Below are 20,562 nucleotides of genomic sequence, written 5' to 3'. Positions count from 1 at the left end.
AGGGCCATAAACAAACAATTATACCCCATGCACGTCTTTATCCCCTGTCCTCAGTACATCTAAAATACTGAGTCAGCATCCCCCCTATGATAATTGAGGTGATGAACTCAGGCGAATGACAAAACATCACACAGGTTCCATATCAGTTCAGGCAAGTTAAGAAAAAAACTTACCTTTGTAGGTGCTGATTTTATTGAAGAGACTTTCTGGAATTTTCACAAATTTTCGAATCATTTAACACATTTTGGAATCAATCAACATGTTTGTTGGAATTCTCTCTCTTACCCATCTGTCATAAGAAATAAAATTCAGTGCAAATAAGGCTAGCTTTTGATGTAAGAGACCACTGTATAATAACGTCGTAATAGAAACTGGTTTAATGTGTGGCAAAATTTTCAGTTGTTTAGAAAACCTGTTCAGATGAAAAAAGAAAGGTGGAAGTTCTTTTCAGGAAATGCTGTACTTGATAGTAGTAACCGGTGGTGGAAAAAAAAAAAAAAAAAATAATAATAATAATAAATAGGGATTTTTTTTTTTTTGGGGGGGGGGGGGGGGGAGCACCAGCAAGCTTCAGCAACAGAACTTTACACACACATCCAAACTGAGGACATCATTGTACTCGTGAAGTTATTACCTTTCGGTTTTTCCCCAAAATCACATCCCCCAAGAAACAATGTCAATTCAATGCAGTAAAATAACATTTTCAACTTGACCATCTCAGATTTCTTTAAAATTTGATGCATTCAGTGACCCACATAAAAGATGGAAAAATACCAGTTTGCAGATGTGTGTTACAACTGTGAAGAAAGTTATACACCTGTAAAGTTTGGAATTAGTGTGAAATTTAAATGCGTCTGTCACAACATACATGACTGTAACTCTGGTTCTAATTCAGTTACAGTAATGAAAATGGTACCTTTGGAAAGCTAACGAATATACCTTTACATTGATATGCTACATAGCAAGTTTCTGAGAATTTTCATACTACGGGTCATTGACATTGACGTTTGACCTTAAATATCTCAAAACACCCCATCTTCAGTCTTTCTGAAAAAAAAAAAAAAAAAAAAAAAAAAAAATTGCTCCCGTGTTACTATAAATATGGTAAATATCAAGATGGCACACGAAAGGCATCATGCACAAAAAAATAATTTGTTAGCATCAGTATACTACCGAAATGAAGAAGGGAACATACATATATGAAACACAAATTATGATAAAGTGCAATCTATAAGAATTATTGTACAAAAATATGGATTACATTATTATGAAGAGATAGTGGGGCTGGCCAGTACTTACCTCAGCTCAGTACAGCCGATAGATACACAAAAAACAACTGAAAATTTACGTTCCTAGCTTTCGGAATAAATGTTCCTTCATCAGGGAGGAGAGAGGGGAAAGGCAGGGAAAGTGGATTTAGTTACTCACAACCCAGTTTATGAAGCAACAGGGAAAGGAAAACAACCATGCCTCCATCCTTGCTACCCTCCCTGTTTTCCTTTCCCTGTTGCTTCATAACATGGGTTGTAAGTAACTAAATCCACTTTCCCTTCTTCCCTTTCTTTCCCCTCTCTCCTCCCTGATGAAGGAATATTTATTCCGAAAGCTAGGAACGTAAATTTTCGGTTGTTTTTTGTGTATCTATCGGCTGTACTGAGCTGAGGTAAGTATTGGCCAGCCCCTTTATCTCTTTGTTAGTATTTGTTTCACATCTTTATATGAGATTTTCCATTAATTATTTGGATTACATTATTATAATGGTATTATGAATTATTTACATTACAGTTGTAATGGAAAGGCAATGAAAAGTTATTAGATATCTCCTCACAATTCTCCAATTAAGTTGTTAATTTTCACCACATCTGATGCAGAGAGACAGTATGTCCTTCCAGTTGGTGTCTCTGGATCCACTCTTGTGATAATGTCACATTTTCTGATGATGTAAGTGTCCGGTTTGGCAGGAAACACACGACTGAGATGGTCCATGTGGATGCAAGTTGACCTTTACTTCATCGGTTTCTTCACATGTTTGTAAGACATATGCTACCCACCAATGACTGTCATACATACAGGCAACAAATCCATGTATATTTGTTTACAGAATTTCGTTCACCATAACAATCTGTGACTTATCTCTACTCACTAAAGCAGCAGAATATGTCTTTGCCTTTATTAAACCTTTGTTAACGTGTATTACACAATGGAGCTTATGGGTACCTGGAATCATCCTTATATTTTTGAAACTTTGTTTCATCTTGGCTGTATCTTCATCATGATGGGAAACTGGTGTATAATGGAAGACACATAAAGGAATAGTTTCCTTGCACCACTCAAAAAACTGTCGTGATGTCAAAATATGATTTTTGTAAGGCCACTTGAGGCTGGCAAGTCTTAAAAAGAAAAAAAAAAAATCTGCTGCGACATCAAAATCTAAAATCTTCTTGATGGTAGGACAGAGGACAGACTCATAAAGTTCTTTGTGTTTGGTATTGTGCAGCACATCCATCCGAAAAGTAATAATGTGCTTTGGATTTGAAAACTGACATTTTAAGAAATTGATGAAATTTGTGTGGAAAGAATAAACACACACTGTATCATGCTGAAGGCAGTCAGACATTTCCACGTATGATACATGTCGTATTTCATTAGTGCTTGAGTCTCTTTAGTAAGCTACCAATGGATGAATTGTAGCCTGTGAATTATTCCAGTGGAATCCTTGTACCTCATCCTGAATGGTGAGGGAGTAATTTTCTGCAAAGTCACAAAGAATAAGAAACGCATTTATTTTGAGACCTTCTTTAGTGATTTTACAGAAATGTGACTGCTGCTTGGAGATAAATGAGTGCGGTAGGACTGTTGCAACCTTACTGCAAACACCTCAATGAAATCATCTGTTGACTTTGTTATAGCCTCTAGAACTACCCTACCTGTAGTTCACGAACACTTATATGCAATTTCGTCAATGCAGTTCTTATCAAACAGACCATACAGATAATAAGTTACTCTTGTCACACCTGGACAATTGGGACACAAACCAAAGAAACATGCTGGTACTGCAGGATTGCATGTAACAAATGCTACACTGTGCTTGTATGATGGTAATGTGTGTTCCTCACTCTTTGTTAGTGCTGTAAGTTTACAACCTTCAATCATTAACTTGAAATTCTGCTGCAAGGCACACGCACAAACAGCATAGGTTCCACTGGCATTGGCAAGAACATAGTGCTGTGGCTGCAACTCACAAAATTTGGAGAATCTATTGTTTATATCTAGGTATTTATTTTTGAAATATGCATACAGTTCCTTAAGGTTGTGCAACACTAGCTGCTTTTGTTTAGGTACTGTAATTCCATTTTCTTTCACAGACACAGTTATTCTTTGTGGCATCATACGGCTCACGTCATGATCACAGTAAAAATCACACACACTCTGAACAGTTTTCTCACATATTGTCTTAGCTGGCTTTGGATTTGGTGTCACTAATATACCATGTTCTGCCACTAACTGTTTTGCTCTCTGTACCATGTAATCTGAAGCAGAAAATTCTTTCATAGTTTTCCTTATACTCCAAATCTTTGAAAATACAGTTAGAATTTGTGTTTTGTTGCACATACGGTCTGAATTGTGAAACTTATCTTTCAGCTGGGTGATAATTTCACGTTCTCCATTTTCACTCTATTCTTTTTCCGGTTGTGCCACATAAGTATGCTCCAACACTGAGGCTATTTTTTTCAGTTTTTGCTTTGGGTACTTTTTCTCACTCTGGAGCCTCTTTTTCTTCACAGGAGATTCATCTAAACACTGAAGGCTACTATTTAAAGCATCGAGTGCCAGATCTGATGCTACTTCATCTTCACTTAAATCTTCTCTGGAAGTACCTGGCATAACTGAGGCAACATTTGCAGTGATTGTTGGGTTTTGCAATTATTATTATTATTATTATTATTATTATTATTATTATTATTATTTGTACATTTACTGCAAATTTTTCTGCCTAACAGTACATTAGGATATTTGTTTATCATCCACTCCTCAACATTCCTTAAATTCTTCTGCACTCATGCATGATGTTCTTCCCTAAACAGATTGCAATAGTACAATTTTGACTTAAAATCAATTTTTTACCTAATCTTACTTTACAATACATTTACAATGCACTTTGTTAAAGAAGCCACAGCCATAAAACATATGCAACAAAATTTGCATAATATATAAATATCAGTGGACTAAAGGTGACTAGTTGAAATAAGAGTCTCTCTGATTGGCTGTTCGCTAAAACAGGCTAATGTTGATTGTTTGAAATAGAAGTCTCTCTCATTGCCTGTTCACAGCTAGAAATATTAAAGAACTGGTCTGAATAAAAGTAACTGCTTTTGGCTGGTGTTACAGAAAAAACTGGATACCCAACTGCTTACTGCATAATGTTTTATGCATGATGTCTTTTGTGTGCCATCTTGACATTTACCATATTTATAGTAACATACTGGAGCAATTAAATATTTTTTTTTAAAAAAAATTGAATACGGGTTGTTTTGAGATATTAAAGGTCAAGGTCAATGACCCTTAGTATGAAAATTCGCAGAGGCCTGCCATGTGGTATATCAATTCAAAGATCTATTCATTAGCTTTCCAATGGTACCATTTTCATTTCTGTCACTGAATTAGAATCGGAATTACAGTCATTTATGTTGTGACACACGCATGTAAATTTAGCACAAATTACAAACTTTCTAGACCTGTAACTTTCTTCACAGCTGTAATACACTTCTGAAAATTGGTATTTTCCCATCTCTTATCTGGGTCACTGACTGCACCAAATCTGAAAGAAATCTGAGGGGTCAGGTTGAGAGGTGCATTGAATTGATATGGTGAACAATAAAACTTTAAGATTCTCTGCCTGAATAAGAATATTATCGATTTGTTTAATAGTCGTACATGTAATATTCATGCAATTAGATCAAACAAAGAAAAAAATTGTATTGATGTAAGGAATGGTAGAGAACAAGTGGATAGTTCCAGTGTGCTTTATCACTGGGTGTTCAGCCTTGTTGTGTCAATGTGTAGCTTGAGCGACAGCTGATTGTGAACTGCAATAGATGGGCTGCTCGAGGCTGGTGCCAAATGGATTGTGGCAGCTACTGGATGTTTGGTTAAAAATGACCTGTCATGTATGTGTGGCTGCCAGCCTGTTTCTGTCGATTTCCTGATGTTAGTCGATGTAACAGACAGAGAGCTGCAAGAACGCACAGTAAGCACCTTATGGCTTATGGCATTGTATAGGCGCATTCTGGGGATACGGTACCATGAAATAGACGTTGAGTTCAACGTTGAACTCACTAAACACTTGTGTCTTGTAAATATGAGATAAAACTGTAAGTTTGTTTGAGTATCATCCATGTAGGAAAATGTTCAGAATAACTTCAGTTTGAAATTGTTAACACTTGTGCAGTACTTCCAAATGCCGGTCTTGCATTTTAATTTTTTCATCTACTCGGTATTATGTGCATGCATGGTGTCTCAGCTGAATATGTTGTAAACAATCTCATGACGCCAGTCTGGTCAGTTTGATGTAGTATGCCTATTTTTAGCAGTCTGTGAAAGTTTTTACATCTGCTATTTAATGACATGCGATGCAGCCACCTGCATTTCTGGCAACCCACAAGGATACGTCCCCAAGGGTGGGGTTGACTTTTTGAAACCATCCATAGGGCTGTGTAGTTTAGACTACCAGGCATCGCTCTCTGCAACCATTCACCCTAGTGAAGTAAGTGATAGAAAAGAATTTCTTGCAATCCACTAAATAATTAGAGCCCTGAAGTCTCTCATTTGTGTTATTATGTGTATGGTGCAAGATGAATTTATGCTTTAAATGTTTGAATGACATTTGTCATAAAAATGTGCACCTTGTAGTGAAAAATAGACAATACTGAACGGCCAAGACAAATAGATTAATTATCTTTTGTTTTTTTAACTGTATTTTTTGCATTTAAGTATTGCACCAAATAGGTAAAAAAACATTTTGTTACATCGTGTAGCTGTTTCTAAAAAAAAAAAAAAAAAAAAAAAAAAAAAAAAAAAAAAAAAAAAAAAGTCCTAAGGAAATGAAGAATGTGAAAGTAATAAGGAATGGTAAATTTTATTCTGATCATTACCTTCCTAATATTGAGATTGAGCTCCCACCTAATAAAATAAAACTAAAATAAAAAAAACTAATAAAGTAGAATATACAAAGACTTATTATAACAAAAGAATCAGTCCAGGAGTATCAAGACAAAATTGAACATGGCAAATGACCAGAATTGTGAAAAAAAAAATTAAAAAGCCGCACAGAAAGCATTTTGGGTCCATCTAATATAAAATATAATGGAATGAAATAAATTAAGAATGTTTAAGAGAGAGAAAATGGAAAAAATAGAAATAGTGAAAAAATTGAATACTGTGGTCAATTTTGTCAGCAGAGAAACAAAACAGCAATGGTAAGTAGAAGAACTAAGATATTTTGAAAAGATGGAACTTGCAGATAATGAGGAAACTTTTGGAAAAGAAAGAAACTGTGACTTTGACCAGATATTTAAGGGCAGACTGAAGCCATATTAAACTCTCTCTGCACCGAGTGAGGTGGCGCAGTGGTTAGACACTGGACTCGCATTCAGGACGACGGTTCAGTCCCGCGTCCGGCCATCCTGATTTAGTTTTTCCGTGATTTCCCTAAATCGCTCCAGGCAAATGCCGGGATGGTTCCTTTCAAAGGGCATGGCCGACTTCCTTCCCCGTCCTTCCCTAATCCTATAAGACCGATGACCTCGCTGTCTGGTCTCCTTCCTCAAAACCAACCAAACTCTCTCTCTCTCTCTCTCTCTCTCTCTCTCTCTCTCTCTCTCTCTCTCTCTCTCTGGAGGGTAGCCTTGATATATCCACTACATAAGAAAAAGCAATAAGTTGTTAACAACTGTGTAGGAATTTCCTTTCTACCAGTTAAATATAAAATATTTTCCAGGATTTTGCTAAACAGAGTAGAAATGACACTGGTCAGCCATTTAGGTGCATATCAGAGCAGTTTTAGAAGGGGCAGATAATGTTCTGAACAAATATGTAATTTGAAGTTGATCATTCGCCACAGATTACTGAATTCAAAAGATCTTGTAGTAATATTTCTCAATTTCAAAGCCTTTGATTCCATTGATAAACTATAGACACAATAAACTGAGAATTAACTGCAAAGTTTAACTTAGCAAATCTAATTTGTGAAACACATATAGACACTGTATTGAAAGTGGAATTTATGAGAGAAATATCTCAGTCCTGTGAAATAAACATAGGTGTGTGGCAAGGTGGTGGGTGGTCTGTCTCAAGTTCTTTTTTGACTGTGTTGTAGGAGAAATATAGAATTTGGAGTGAAAAACTGACTGAGTATAAATCTTCACCAGTAAGGTGCAAAGAGGGAACAAAAATATCGGAATAAACTGCCTCTCATATGCAGATGACTTTGCTATATTTTCTGAAAATGTGACATATACTGTAATATAAATTAATCTTTTAGAAGGAATAGCCAGTAGGATTGGCTTAAGAATTTCTGCAGCAGAAATAAATTTTTCACAAACATTAAAAATGCACAGAAATTTCTTGTAACAGATTGTGGACAAATTAAAAAATCTAAAAATTTTTAATGTCTTTGGGAGATAATCCAAGAAAATGGTTTGGAAATAGCTGCTATAGAGGAAAGGATACATAGAATGAAAAGGACATTTGGTATAACAAAAGACAACAAGAAATGTATGCTCAAAATGCAAAAATAAGGCATTACATTAGAATAGTGAAGCCAGAACATCTACATGCAAGTGAATGCCTAGCATTAAACTGTAATTTACATCAATTAGAAAGGTGACAGAATAGGAAAATATTAGGCCAGTGAAAAAACTATGGAAGGTTGAAAATTACATAGTACTGATAGAATTTATTGAAACATAGAAAACATCGGAATTAATGTGGAAAAGAAGCCTGGTGTTTTTTGGACATTTATATTGAATGCAAGACAGTAGAATAACCAAAAAGCTCTTCAAATATTTGTGAGATAAGAAGTCAACATTAAATTGGATAGGTGGAATAAAATAATATTTAAGAAAAAATATAAAATCTGAAGAAACTACTGACAGAATTATTAAGGAAGAAAAGTACCGACTGTGGAAGGATTCCAAAGTAGGAGAGGGGAATAAAACTGGTCTGAAGTAGTCCGAAGATGTAGAAAAAACAGAATGAACAGGTGAAAGAGTAATGGAAGAAAAGAACAGAACAGTGAATAAGGAATTGAAATTGTCATGTGGTTTTTAGTTGACCCATCTGAGAAGAAAAACAAAAAAAAGGTCAAAATATATTAAAAACAAAGATTCCAAGACTTACCAAGCGGGAAAGCGCCGGCAGACAGGCACATGAACAAAACACACAAACACACACACAGAATTACGAGCTTTCGCAACTGGCAGTTGCTTCGTCAGGAAAGAGGGAAGGAGAGGGAAAAATGAAAGGATGTGGGTTTTAAGGGAGAGGGTAAGGAGTCATTCCAATCCCGGGAGCGGAAAGACTTCCCTTAGGGGAAAAAAAGGACAGGTGTACACTCGCACACACACACCCACACACATATCCATCCGCACATACACAGACACAAGCAGACATATTTAAAGGCTTTTAAATATGTCTGCTTGTGTCTGTGTATGTGCGGATGGATATGTTTGTGGGTGTATGTGTGCGAGTGTACACCTGTCCTTTTTTTCCCCTAAGGGAAGTCTTTCCGCTCCCGGGATTGGAATGACTCCTTACCCTCTCCCTTAAAACCCACATCCTTTCATTTTTCCCTCTCCTTCCCTCTTTCCTGACGAAGCAACTGCCAGTTGCGAAAGCTCGTAATTCTGTGTGTGTGTTTGTGTGTTTTGTTCATGTGCCTGTCTGCCGGCGCTTTCCCGCTTGGTAAGTCTTGGAATCTTTGTTTTTAATATATTTTTCCCATGTGGAAGTTTCTTTCTATTTTATTTACATCAAAAAAAAAGGTCACATTGACAACAAAGATTCCAAATGGAAAAAGAATGACATGAAGTAAAACATGAGAGCAAATGAAAACATTAACACAATCATTAAAATGATAATGCAAAAATTTAGAAGTAAAAAACAATTTAAACTAATTCATTGAATGAAAATAAAGACCACAGTCCTTTTGATACAGATAAAAAAGTTGGAACTTGACATGATTGAAACCCATCAGCTTCAGCATACCATCTTATTTGCTAGGGTACAGTGCCAGTTAAAAAACTGTTCTTATTTTTAAGGCTGCAGTGCATGTCAAGAACTTTTTTGTCGGTTACTCACAGACGAATTCCTGCAGACGTGATTGACTGCAGGCTGTGATACTTGGCAACCTGACCTACGCAACAATATAAGTTATTTCAAAAAGTCGGTTTCTCCCCAGTGGATATCTCCCTGTCAGTAGTAAATGTTTAGCAACTACTCAGCTTACAGAAATTGCTCCACATTTCTACTGAAATTTGTATAGCATTAGTCTGTCAACTTTTACATTGATTCTTCAGATTATTTTGAATTCTAATCAGGGAGAGATTACACTGAGATGGTATGCACATTGAGAGTGATTCAGGAGGAATGTCTTGTAATTTGTTATTTGATTCTGCATATGAAAATAAACTGCAAAGTCCTATGAACATGTGTCCAATTTTCAGTTGTTACGGAACTGGAGCAGGTTGACGACCACACACATCCTTGAATGATTATGAAGACAAGTGTGAATATTACTTAACAAAATGCAGTGCAGGCACTGTGGTCAACAGAATAAAGGCAAGACATGGCTGGTCCATCTGCAAGAAGTGTGGGGGTTTTCCAACAGAAGGCAGCATTGTGATGTTGCACCAAGGCAACAGTTGTAGTGATTCGAGAATTTACACCTAAATTCTGGAACCACTCGACCTTCTGCTGCCTGTAACATGCCATATTTTAAAGATAAGTGTGAGAGAGCCTATTTACTGCGTAACACGTCTGTGTGTGCAGGATGGACGTTGGTCTTGGGAGGATAGGAGATGCTTCACATGAGCAACGCCGGCAAGTGTTTACCGATAGAACCCGTATGGAAAGTACAAGGAGTAATTATGTGTTTTTCTTTGATGATCGAATAATTGTAATTGTTATAGACAATTGAAACAGGATTTGTCTAGAGACACGTACTTAATCTTGGTGTTAGACTTCCTAGAAGCAAGAACTGTCTTTGCATTTCTGGTGGTTATTAAACCCACCACATTGTAATTAAACTTAATAGTATCTAATGGTTATCGACACAGTTGACTTGCTTATGTGAAACTTGTGGAAATGAAAATATACCTGAACTGAACTAAAAGTATTATGAGGGTACCGAGTTATTTCGGGCACATTAGCTGTCAGCTCGATATTCTACAAACACGATGGTGTACAGTACATTCTGAGGCCTTGTACCCAGTTCACATGCAGCTTGTGCAGACCCATTAACTGGCCTGATCTAACTCCATTAGACTATTGTTTATGTGGCTGGTTGAAGGGGGATGAATACTCTACGAAGGTGGATAGCTGTGAAGAAATTGTTGCTCACATCACCGATGCTGTTGCTTGTATTAAAGACTGCTGAGATTATATTTGAGTGCAACACACCCTCCAACGCATTGACAAGTGCATTGAGATTGGATTAGTCATCTGTCCTACCATTATTCTGTCCACCACCTTTTTGGCAAGTAATATTAACACTTGTTTTCATAATCATTCATGACTCTGTAGTCTTCAGCCTCCTCCACTTCTGCAATAACTGAAAATCAGACACATGTCCATAGGACTTTGCAGTTTACTTTCACATGTAGAATCACCTCTCAAATTATGTGGCATTCCCCCTGAATATGGAGGAATATGGAGATGACTTATTTTGTGTAACTTTGTTATGTAAAGCATGTATCATGTATTGTGTTAACAAGCATGTGTTATGTTATTCTGGCATTAGTGTAGATCATGTTTGGCACTTGATTCATTGCGTTTTGATTGTAGTGAACAGAGAAAGTAGTTGATTATTATGTGTGCATTTGATTGTTGATAAAGGAAAAAGTAAATTTATGCTTTCACAATAGAGACCTTTTCATTTTGCATGCAAGAAAATTGCAAGTTTATAGATAGAGATAGCTGTGATAGGTTGTAAATTTCATGAATGACAAAATATTTTATCACTTATTTTGTTTTTGTATCCAGGCGACACACGTTTGGGTCTCATGTGGACATGTATGACACTGTACAACAGACAGCCTACCTGTTTTACACCAGATCTGCAACCTGAATGGCTACTTGCTCTCGTCTGCATCTTTGTTGGGTGTATATGTATCACAACTACTATAATTCTCTTAATATCATCTCACTGGGACAGGAACGTTGTACCATATGCAAGATGGGTTGGTTTCACAGCAAGTGAGTTACAACCATTTTTATTTTTATGGGTAGTTAGTTACGGTTATCCATTTAGAAAGGAATGGATATGATTAAAGTTATGTGGATGTTGTGAGAGTCTTAGCCAGTACCTGTTCAACGAGTTGAGTCATGATTTTCTTATTTCATGGGAGTGTAATCAAACCATGAACCACTTGTGCTTCAAAAACACATGTCAACAAAGCAGTTTAGCTGTCTTCATATATTAATGTAACTTTCTGCATTTCTGTATTGTCTGTTGTATCTACACTATTACAGCATTGTAATTATTCTTAGTACATCTGGATATTGGTATTGTTATGATATACATTTAGAATGTTCAGGAATAATATTGTGCTACAGCACTGAAACATTAAGAGTTTGTTCACTAGCTGTAACACTCACATTAGAATTAAAGTTTGGTCCATCCAATCCAAATACTAGCACATGTTTAACTGACTTGTTTGATCACCAGGCACTGAAAATATTGTGCAAGAAAAAGGTTATATAAACTTCAGACGTTTCCAAAATTGATTGTGCTCGCTCTAATTTACCATTGTTCTGATCCTGGAGTTGTGGATGTAGCATTGGATTCATACAAGCAGATATCATTGGTGTGTCACACCCTTATCCTTGAGACATGTATAAAACTGGGCAGTAATGCTCATCAGATACATGGGATTAGATATGCAACATATACCTATTGGGTTTGCCAAAAGACAAGCATCTAAAAGAACCCAGGGTTTGTAACCTGTGGGCTAGTGAGTGCCCCCAGTCCTCTGTAACTGTTATCTCTACGTATACTCCAGTAACCTCCTTAAGGTGAGATCTGTGCCAATAGGTTGAATTGTTGTTAAAGGTAAAATAGTGTTGATGGACAACCTCTGTGGCACTGTCCGCATCATGAATGATTAAAGTTTTTGCAGGTGCGCAATGTAAGATAACTTGTGTGTATGTTATGGAAACAGAATGGCCCTCAAGAAATCTAAATGATCAGTTACCAGTGGAATGAGTGGGCCATGGAAGATTTTAACACTCTCTCCACAGAGTACCTCAGATGAACAAACCTCGTTAAGAGGAGGGAGATGTCCAAAGGGTGAAGAAAATGATATGCTAATATGTATCAGTTAAATAAGAAATTAAATTTCAGATTCAGCAAGAATGGCTTTATCACTGGGACAAAGCAACAATGGTTAGATGTGTTCACAATTTCTTCCCAAACATGGAGTGCAGGGGATTAAAATACATGGAGCCCTTCAGGAGACTTACTCATTGTTAAACTGGACACAGATCTTGCTCGAGCTAGCTGCAAAGTATAAACTGAAGACTAAGCAAAACATATGAGTGTGATTGTGAAGGATCTCTGGATCATGTGGTGTAGGAGGATAATAGACACTCAGTAGTGGCGGATTATGGTTGGAATTCCTCTCAGAAATGTGCAAGAGTTTATGTGAGGGGATGAGAAATCTACCAAGCAAAAAGGCTAATAGGAGCAACAAAAACAGAATCCTATGCAGCTGCCTCACAAGAGCTAGCCCCAACAGTACGAGCAAGACTGTGGGAAGAAGAAACATCTGTGCATAAATAATAATAATAATAATAATAATAATAATAATAATAATAAAAACATGAATATGAAGATGACACAGTCTGAGGACTTCCAAAGACATTGTTTATAACTGGTTGCCAAGAGGGCCTCTCATGGCAGATCATGGTGGTTGCAGGGACACAAATCAGCTTTGGCAAGTACAGTCTTGAAATGTGACCCAGAGTGCTATATGCAGAACCCTAAGAAAGAAAAAACCACATCAGCCATGTACGTGGTAAGATGATCATCATCAGTTTTCTGGATAGTCTCAAAGTCTTCATAAAGAACGGCCTGAATGTTCCACCTATTCAGTTCCTCAATTATAGAAACATGTTCCTTGGTCGTGGAGCCATTTGAGAACCACCATTTGAATATCCTCATCTTTGGAAAATCTCTTTCTTCCCACATGTTCTTCCTGCTTGCCAACAAGGTGGAAGTCACATGGCGAAAGGTCTGGCCTTGTCGATCAGTATCAGTCATGTCAGTGGGGACATTGCCTAATTGTTGGCACTATTCCACTATGGGTGGATGCTACATTCCATTTATTCCATATCTCACCAGCAGAATTTTAAGGTGAATTTGTGTGCAATTTGGACCATTTATCCACAGGAATTTTACTGTCCCGCATACTTCATTTTGGAGAACATTTCCAGTTTCCGCCCCATTTCGAATGCATACAGTGATGCCCTGTTACTTGTGCTGCAGCAGAACTGTGTCTACAGGAAATCCGGAATATGTTGCACAATGCTCTTAGCATAGGACAACATGTGTAACTTACTTTTTGAAGTCCCCACATATCTTATATTTTCTGCAGTTAATTAATCATTTTAGATTTTCCCTTTTATATTTATTAATTTTGTATTAATTAAATATTAAGTATCCAAAACACCTCACTTACTAATTTTAAACCAGATCAAAATCTCTGGACACTGTAAGGTTGCCTCCAAGAGAACCAGAGGAAAAGTATTCTGGGTAATCACACAGTGTTTAGTTGGCAACATTGAAATGTCATGTTTCATTACAAATATAGTTATGTATCTAGAAATTACAGTCTGCAGTAGCATCAAGGCTATAGGCTATTCAAAGGCTGCTGTACCAGTTTTCTACATTCGATATTCAGTTATAATGAATAAATAGTACACACTTGCGTGAGAACCTGTGGAGCTACTTATCACTAATTGTATGTGTGCAAAGCAGTCGTTGAGACTCTGCAAAAAAAAAAAAAAAAAAAAAAAACCTATTAGAAATATGCGTGTGGCAAATATTAATGTTTCACACCAAAATTGTAGTAAATCACAGCCTTACATTCCTAAGAGGCCCAGAATTATTTTAAATTTTATTTCTTTTAGAAAACAAGTTACTCCAACTGTGATTTTTATAGCTATTTCTTTCATTACCTATTAGATGTGTATCCAATACTAACAGAGTATGTATGTCAGTTCAAACAGGGAGGATTCTTTGGTTACTCAGTAGCAGTCTTTGCTCTTCGAACTCACCCTACTAGATGTGTTTATGGTGTATCATGTTGGCTTCTACATTTAGAAGGCAGATGAGAAAAGACCTAGCAGAGAAAATCATCCCAAATATACAAAACACTCTTCATCTGCTAAAACAGGACGGGAAGGAAGTAGTATTCTGCTGCGTACTGAGGCACACAGGAATAAGATGAAATGAGCGAACTAATAATACAGCTACTGAGGCAAGTGAGGGTGACAAAATGGAACAATTTGCCATTTGATACAGACTAAACACAATGATAATCCTAAGTTCATGTACACACTGGAAGAATTATGGCTGGAAGAGGATAACAGGCTGCAGACTGAAATTAACTCACTATCTGTGACATTCTTCCATCCAGCTTCCTCCTTCCTTTTTTATTCTGGTAAGAAGGTTCAGCTGTTAGAAGTGACTCCAGTATACTCATTTCAGTATGTTGTATTTCAGTCGAGTGCATTTTATACTCTGGTAAGAGGGCAGCCGTCTTTTGTAGCTTACAGCAAGAGAAAAGTGGTAACCCTTATAAAATTTTGTTTTTTTGTCCGGACCACAGCCGAGGATTTTATGTTGGATGTTTTAGTGTGTTGCAAAGTGGTTGATTCATCTATGTATGGTTCAGTGATCAGCCAGACATTTTTATGCTCTACTGTTACAGATCTTTCCTTGCTTATTTTCTCATTTTGATTAGAAGCTTTAGAACTGACGAAAAAAATGATTTTGAAATGTGTGTGATCTCAGTCTTTAGGGAACTGGTATATTTTAATGCGTGATGATATTTTTATAATTTAATTTTATCCCTTTTAACTACATTCTTATCATAAGATTAATGTAAGGGCATTCAGTGATAGTTATCATACATTCAAACAAATATGTGGAAAAAAACTAAGCTTGGAAATAAGACATTCTCTTTATCAATATTACGAAAAAGTTAGTTGCTACTCACCAAATAGCGGAGATTCTCTCTCTCTCTCACTCTCTCACACACACACACACACACACACACACACACACACACACACACCAGCTGAGAGAGACTGTGGTCATGTGTGTGTGTGTGTGAGAGTTGTGTTTGTGTGAGTGCTGGCGGGCAGTGGTGTGGCGGGCAGTGGTGTGTGTGTGTGTGTGTGTGTGTGTGTGTGTGTGTGTGTGTGTGTTTTCCATGTCTTCGAAACATGAGTGATGACTGTTGGTGATGGGGGTCGGTGGGAGGGGAGGGGGGTGGGGTGTTCAGCAATAGAATTAGAAATACATTAACAAACTGCTAAGTCTTCTACCCTAGTCCCAAACACCATCACCAAGCAAGGTGGCACAGTGATAAGACACTGGGTTCATATTGTCATGTTGTAATCACTACCAAGTCCAAGTCCTGTGAAGCCCAACACTTAGTACTGAAAGAACGGTAATGATGGACAGACAACAGAATGATATTCTGGATGGAAAGTGCTGCTATTTAAGCAAACATAAAATATTCCAGAGTATGCAAACATTACAAGCATAATAAATTTCAAGATCATCCTAGAAATTCTAAATTATAGATAATCACTGGTGATTGAATGTGAACTGGTGGCACATGGCATGCATGTTAGCGATGCTGACTGCTACTCCACATTGCATATGGAACAGATCACAGCTTTACTTCATCTCCTGGAATAAATGTTTTAGAAGTTCTCACTGGAGCTGACTACAGTATCCTACATCTAGATCTAGGTCTTACCAGTGGTCCTTCTGTGCTATAGCGCTGGAAGAACCTCACTTGTGGGTCATGCTGTAACATCCTCATCACTGTGATGAGCATTGATGGGAGTCTCTCCCATTAAAGCTTCATGATCATCAAGCGGGCCTTCAGTTTCCTTAGCAAGGAGCTTCTACTGTTGATCTGTGCCTCAGGACTGTAGTTGCATGTGGAGGACACAGAAACAAAGATTCCAAGACTTACCAAGCGGGAAAGCGCCGGTAGATAGGCACAATAAATAAAACGCACAAACACACACACAGAATTTCGAGCTTTCGCAACTGGCGGCTGCTTCGTCAGGAAAGAGGGAAGGAAAATGAAAGATGAAAGGATGTTGGTTTTAAGGGAGAGGGTAAGGAATCATTCCAATCCCGGGAGCGGAAAGACTTACCTTAGGGGGAAAAAGGATAGGTAGATACTCGCACACACACACAAGCAAACATTTGTAAAGGCAAAGAGTTCGGGCAGAGATGTCAGTCGAGGCGGAAGTACAGAGGCAAAGAAGTTGTTGAAAGACAGGTGAGGTATGAGTGGCGACAACTTGAAATTAGTGGAGGTTGAGGCCTGGCGGATATCGAGAAGAGAGGATATACTGAAGGGCAAGTTCCCATCTCCGGAGTTCGGATAGGTTGGTGTTGTTGGGAAGTATCCACATAACCCGGACGGTGTAACACTGTGCCAAGATGTGCTGGCCGTGCACCAAGGCATGTTTAGCCACAGGGTGATTCTCATTACCAACAAACACTGTCTGCCTGTGTCCATTCATGCGAATGGACAGTTTGTTGCTGGTCATTCCCACATAGAAAGTGTCACAGTGTAGGCAGGTCAGTTGGTAAATCACGTGGGTGCTTTCACACGTGGCTCTGCCTTTGATCGTGTACACCTTCCGGGTTACAGGACTGGAGTAGGTGGTGGTGGGAGGGTGCATAGGACCGGGTTTACACCGGGGGCGATTACAAGGGTAGGAGCCAGAGGGTAGGGAAGGTGGTTTGGGGATTTCATAGGGATGAACCAAGAGGTTACGAAGGTTAGGTGGATGGCGGAAAGACACTCTTGGTGGAGTGGGGAGGATTTCATGAAGGATGGGTCTCATTTCGGGGCAGGATTTTAGGAAGTCGTATCCCTGCTGGAGAGCCACATTCAGAGTCTGACCCAGTCCCGGGAAGTATCCTGTCACAAGTGGGGCTCTTTTAGCGTTCTTCTGTGAGAGGTTCTGGGTTTGAGGGATGAGGAAGTGGCTCTGGTTATCTGTTTCTGTACCAGGTCGGGAGGGTAGTTGCGGGATGCGAAAGCTGTTTTCAGGTAGTTGGTGTAATGGTTCAGGGATTCAGGACTGGACCAGATTCGTTTGCCATGAAGGCCTAGGCTGTAGGGAAGGGACTGTTTGATATGGAATGGGTGGCAGCTGTCATAATGGAGGTACTGTTGCTTGTTGGTGGGTTTGATGTAGACGGATGTGTGAAGCTGGCCATTGGACAGATGGAGGTCAATGTCAAGGAAAGTGGCATGGGATTTGGAGTAGGACCAGGTGAATCTGATGGAACCAAAGGTGTTGAGGTTGGAGAGGAAATTCAGGAGTTGTTTTTCACTGTGAGTCCAGATCATGAAGATATCATCAATAAATCTGTACCAAAAATATGGGAGTGTAATCTGGCTAGGGTGAAGGCATGTTTGTGGAGGGAATGTAAATAAAATTTAATGGGGTCGTTTAGGGATGTTGTGAGGCTGACATGGTATTAGAAGGTGGAAAGGTTAATATGAGGTTAAAGTGAAAATAAATAGAAATATATATAGGGAGAGATAAAGGTGTGAAAAAATTCAAAAAAGTGTTGGTTTGTTGGCACAGTGTTACACCGTCCGGGTTATCTGGATACTTCCCACCAACACCAACCTATCCGAACTCCGGAGATGGGAACTTGCCCTTCAGTATATGCTTGTAACCATTGATGCCACTTCCCTATACACAAATATCCCGCACGTCCAGGGCCTCGCTGCAATGGAGCACTTCCTTTCACGCCGATCACCTGCCACCCTACCTAAAACCTCTTTCCTCGTCACCTTAGCCAGCTTCGTCCTGACCCACAATTTCTTCACTTTTGAAGGCCAGATATACCAACAATTAAAGGGAACAGCCATGAGTACCAGGATGGCCCCCTCGTATGCCAACCTATTTATGGGTCGCTTAGAGGAAGCCTTCTTGGTTACCCAAACCTGCCAACCCAAAGTTTGGTACAGATTTATTGATGACATCTTCATGATCTGGACTCACAGTGAAGAACAACTCCAGAATTTCCTCTCCAACCTCAACTCCTTTGGTTCCATCAGATTCACCAGGTCCTACTCCAAATCCCATGCCACTTTCCTTGACGTTGACCTCCATCTGTCCAATGGCCAGCTTCACACATCCATCCACATCAAACCCACCAACAAGCAACAGTACCTCCATTATGACAGCTGCCACCCATTCCATATCAAACGGTCCCTTCCCTACAGCCTAGGCTTTCGTGGCAAACGAATCTGCTCCAGTCCTGAATCCCTGGACCATTACACCAACAACCTGAAAACAGCTTTCGCATCCCGCAACTACCCTCCCGACCTGGTACAGAAGCAGATAACTAGAGCCACTTCCTCATCCCCTCAAACCCAGAACCTCTCACAGAAGAACCCCAAAAGTGCTCCACTTGTGACAGGATACTTCCCGGGACTGGATCAGACTCTGAATGTGGCTCTCCAGCAGGGATACGACTTCCTAAAATCCTGCCCCGAAATGAGATCCATCCTTCATGAAATCCTCCCCACTCCACCAAGAGTGTCTTTCCGCCATCCACCTAACCTTCGTAACCTCTTGGTTCATCCCTATGAAATCCCCAAACCACCTTCCCTACCCTCTGGCTCCTACCCTTGCAACTGCCCCCGGTGTAAAACCTGTCCTATGCACCCTCCCACCACCACCTACTCCAGTCCTGTAACCCGGAAGGTGTACACGATCAAAGGCAGAGCCAAGTGTGAAAGCACCCATGTGATTTACCAACTGACCTGCCTACACTGTGACGCTTTCTATGTGGGAATGACCAGCAACAAACTGTCCATTCGCATGAATGGACACAGGCAGACAGTGTTTGTTTGTAATGAGGATCACCCTGTGGCTAAACATGCCTTGGTGCACGGCCAGCACATCTTGGCACAGTGTTACACCGTCCGAGTTATCTGGATACTTCCCACCAACACCAACCTATCCGAACTCCGGAGATGGGAACTTGCCCTTCAATATATCCTCTCTTCTCGTTATCTACTAGGCCTCAATCTCCCCTAATTTCATGTTGCCGCCACTCATACCTCACCTGTCATTCAACATCATCTTTGCCTCCACACTTCCGCCCATACTCTTTGCCTTTAAATATGTCTGCTTGTCTGTGTGTATGTATGTATGGATGGATATGTGTGTGTGTGTGCGCGAGCGCGCGCGTGCGTGTGTGTGTGTGTGTGTGTGCGTGTGTGTGCGCGCGAGCGCGTATGTGCGCGCGCGCGCGCGCGCGCGCGTATATATACCTATCCTTTTTTCCCCCTAAGGTAAGTCTTATCGTTCCCGGGATTGGAATGACTCCTTACCCTCTCCCTTAAAACCCACATCCTTTCATCTTTCCCTCTCCTTCCCTCTTTCCTGACGAAGCAGCATCCGGTTGCGAAAGCTCGAAATTCTGTGTGTGTGTTTGTGTGTTTTATTCATTGTGCCTATCTACCGGCACTTTCCCGCTTGGTAAGCCTTGGAATCTTTGTTTTTAATATATTTTTCCCATGTGGAAGTTTAAAACATATGTATGTATGGATGGATATGCGTGTGTGTGTGTGTGCGCGCGAGTATATACCTATCCTTTTTTCCCCCTAAGGTAAGTCTTATCGTTCCCGGGATTGGAATGACTCCTTACCCTCTCCCTTAAAACCCACATCCTTTCATCTTTCCCTCTCCTTCCCTCTTTCCTGACGAAGCAGCATCCGGTTGCGAAAGCTCGAAATTCTGTGTGTGTGTTTGTGTGTTTTATTCATTGTGCCTATCTACCGGCACTTTCCCGCTTGGTAAGCCTTGGAATCATTGTTTTTAATATATTTTTCCCATGTGGAAGTTTAAAACATATGTATGTATGGATGGATATGCGTGTGTGTGTGTGCGCGCGAGTATATACCTATCCTTTTTTTCCCCTAAGGTAAGTCTTTCCGTTCCTGGGATTGGAATGACTCCTTACCCTCTCCCATAAAACCCACATCCTTTCATCTTTCC

The 20,562-nt window shown here is 39.3% G+C and overlaps 1 protein-coding gene across 4 annotated transcripts in view; it reads left to right on the top strand.

The window, feature by feature from the left end:
* LOC126354191 (uncharacterized protein C16orf52 homolog B) overlaps nt 1-20,562 on the top strand; it is an 85,774-nt gene that overhangs the window by 1,169 nt on the left and 64,043 nt on the right. For all 4 annotated transcript variants that reach the window (XM_050003643.1, XM_050003642.1, XM_050003644.1 and 1 more), the window contains exon 2: nt 11,260-11,472. In XM_050003643.1, the coding sequence (XP_049859600.1) occupies nt 11,260-11,472 (213 nt within the window). The remainder of the gene's footprint in view (nt 1-11,259; nt 11,473-20,562) is intronic.

This window comes from Schistocerca gregaria, chromosome 3 (genome assembly GCF_023897955.1).
Source record: "Schistocerca gregaria isolate iqSchGreg1 chromosome 3, iqSchGreg1.2, whole genome shotgun sequence".
NCBI classification, from domain to species: Eukaryota; Metazoa; Arthropoda; class Insecta; order Orthoptera; family Acrididae; genus Schistocerca; species Schistocerca gregaria.
Note: the sequence above shows the minus strand (reverse complement) of the source record. Positions and strands in the feature narration are given on the sequence as shown.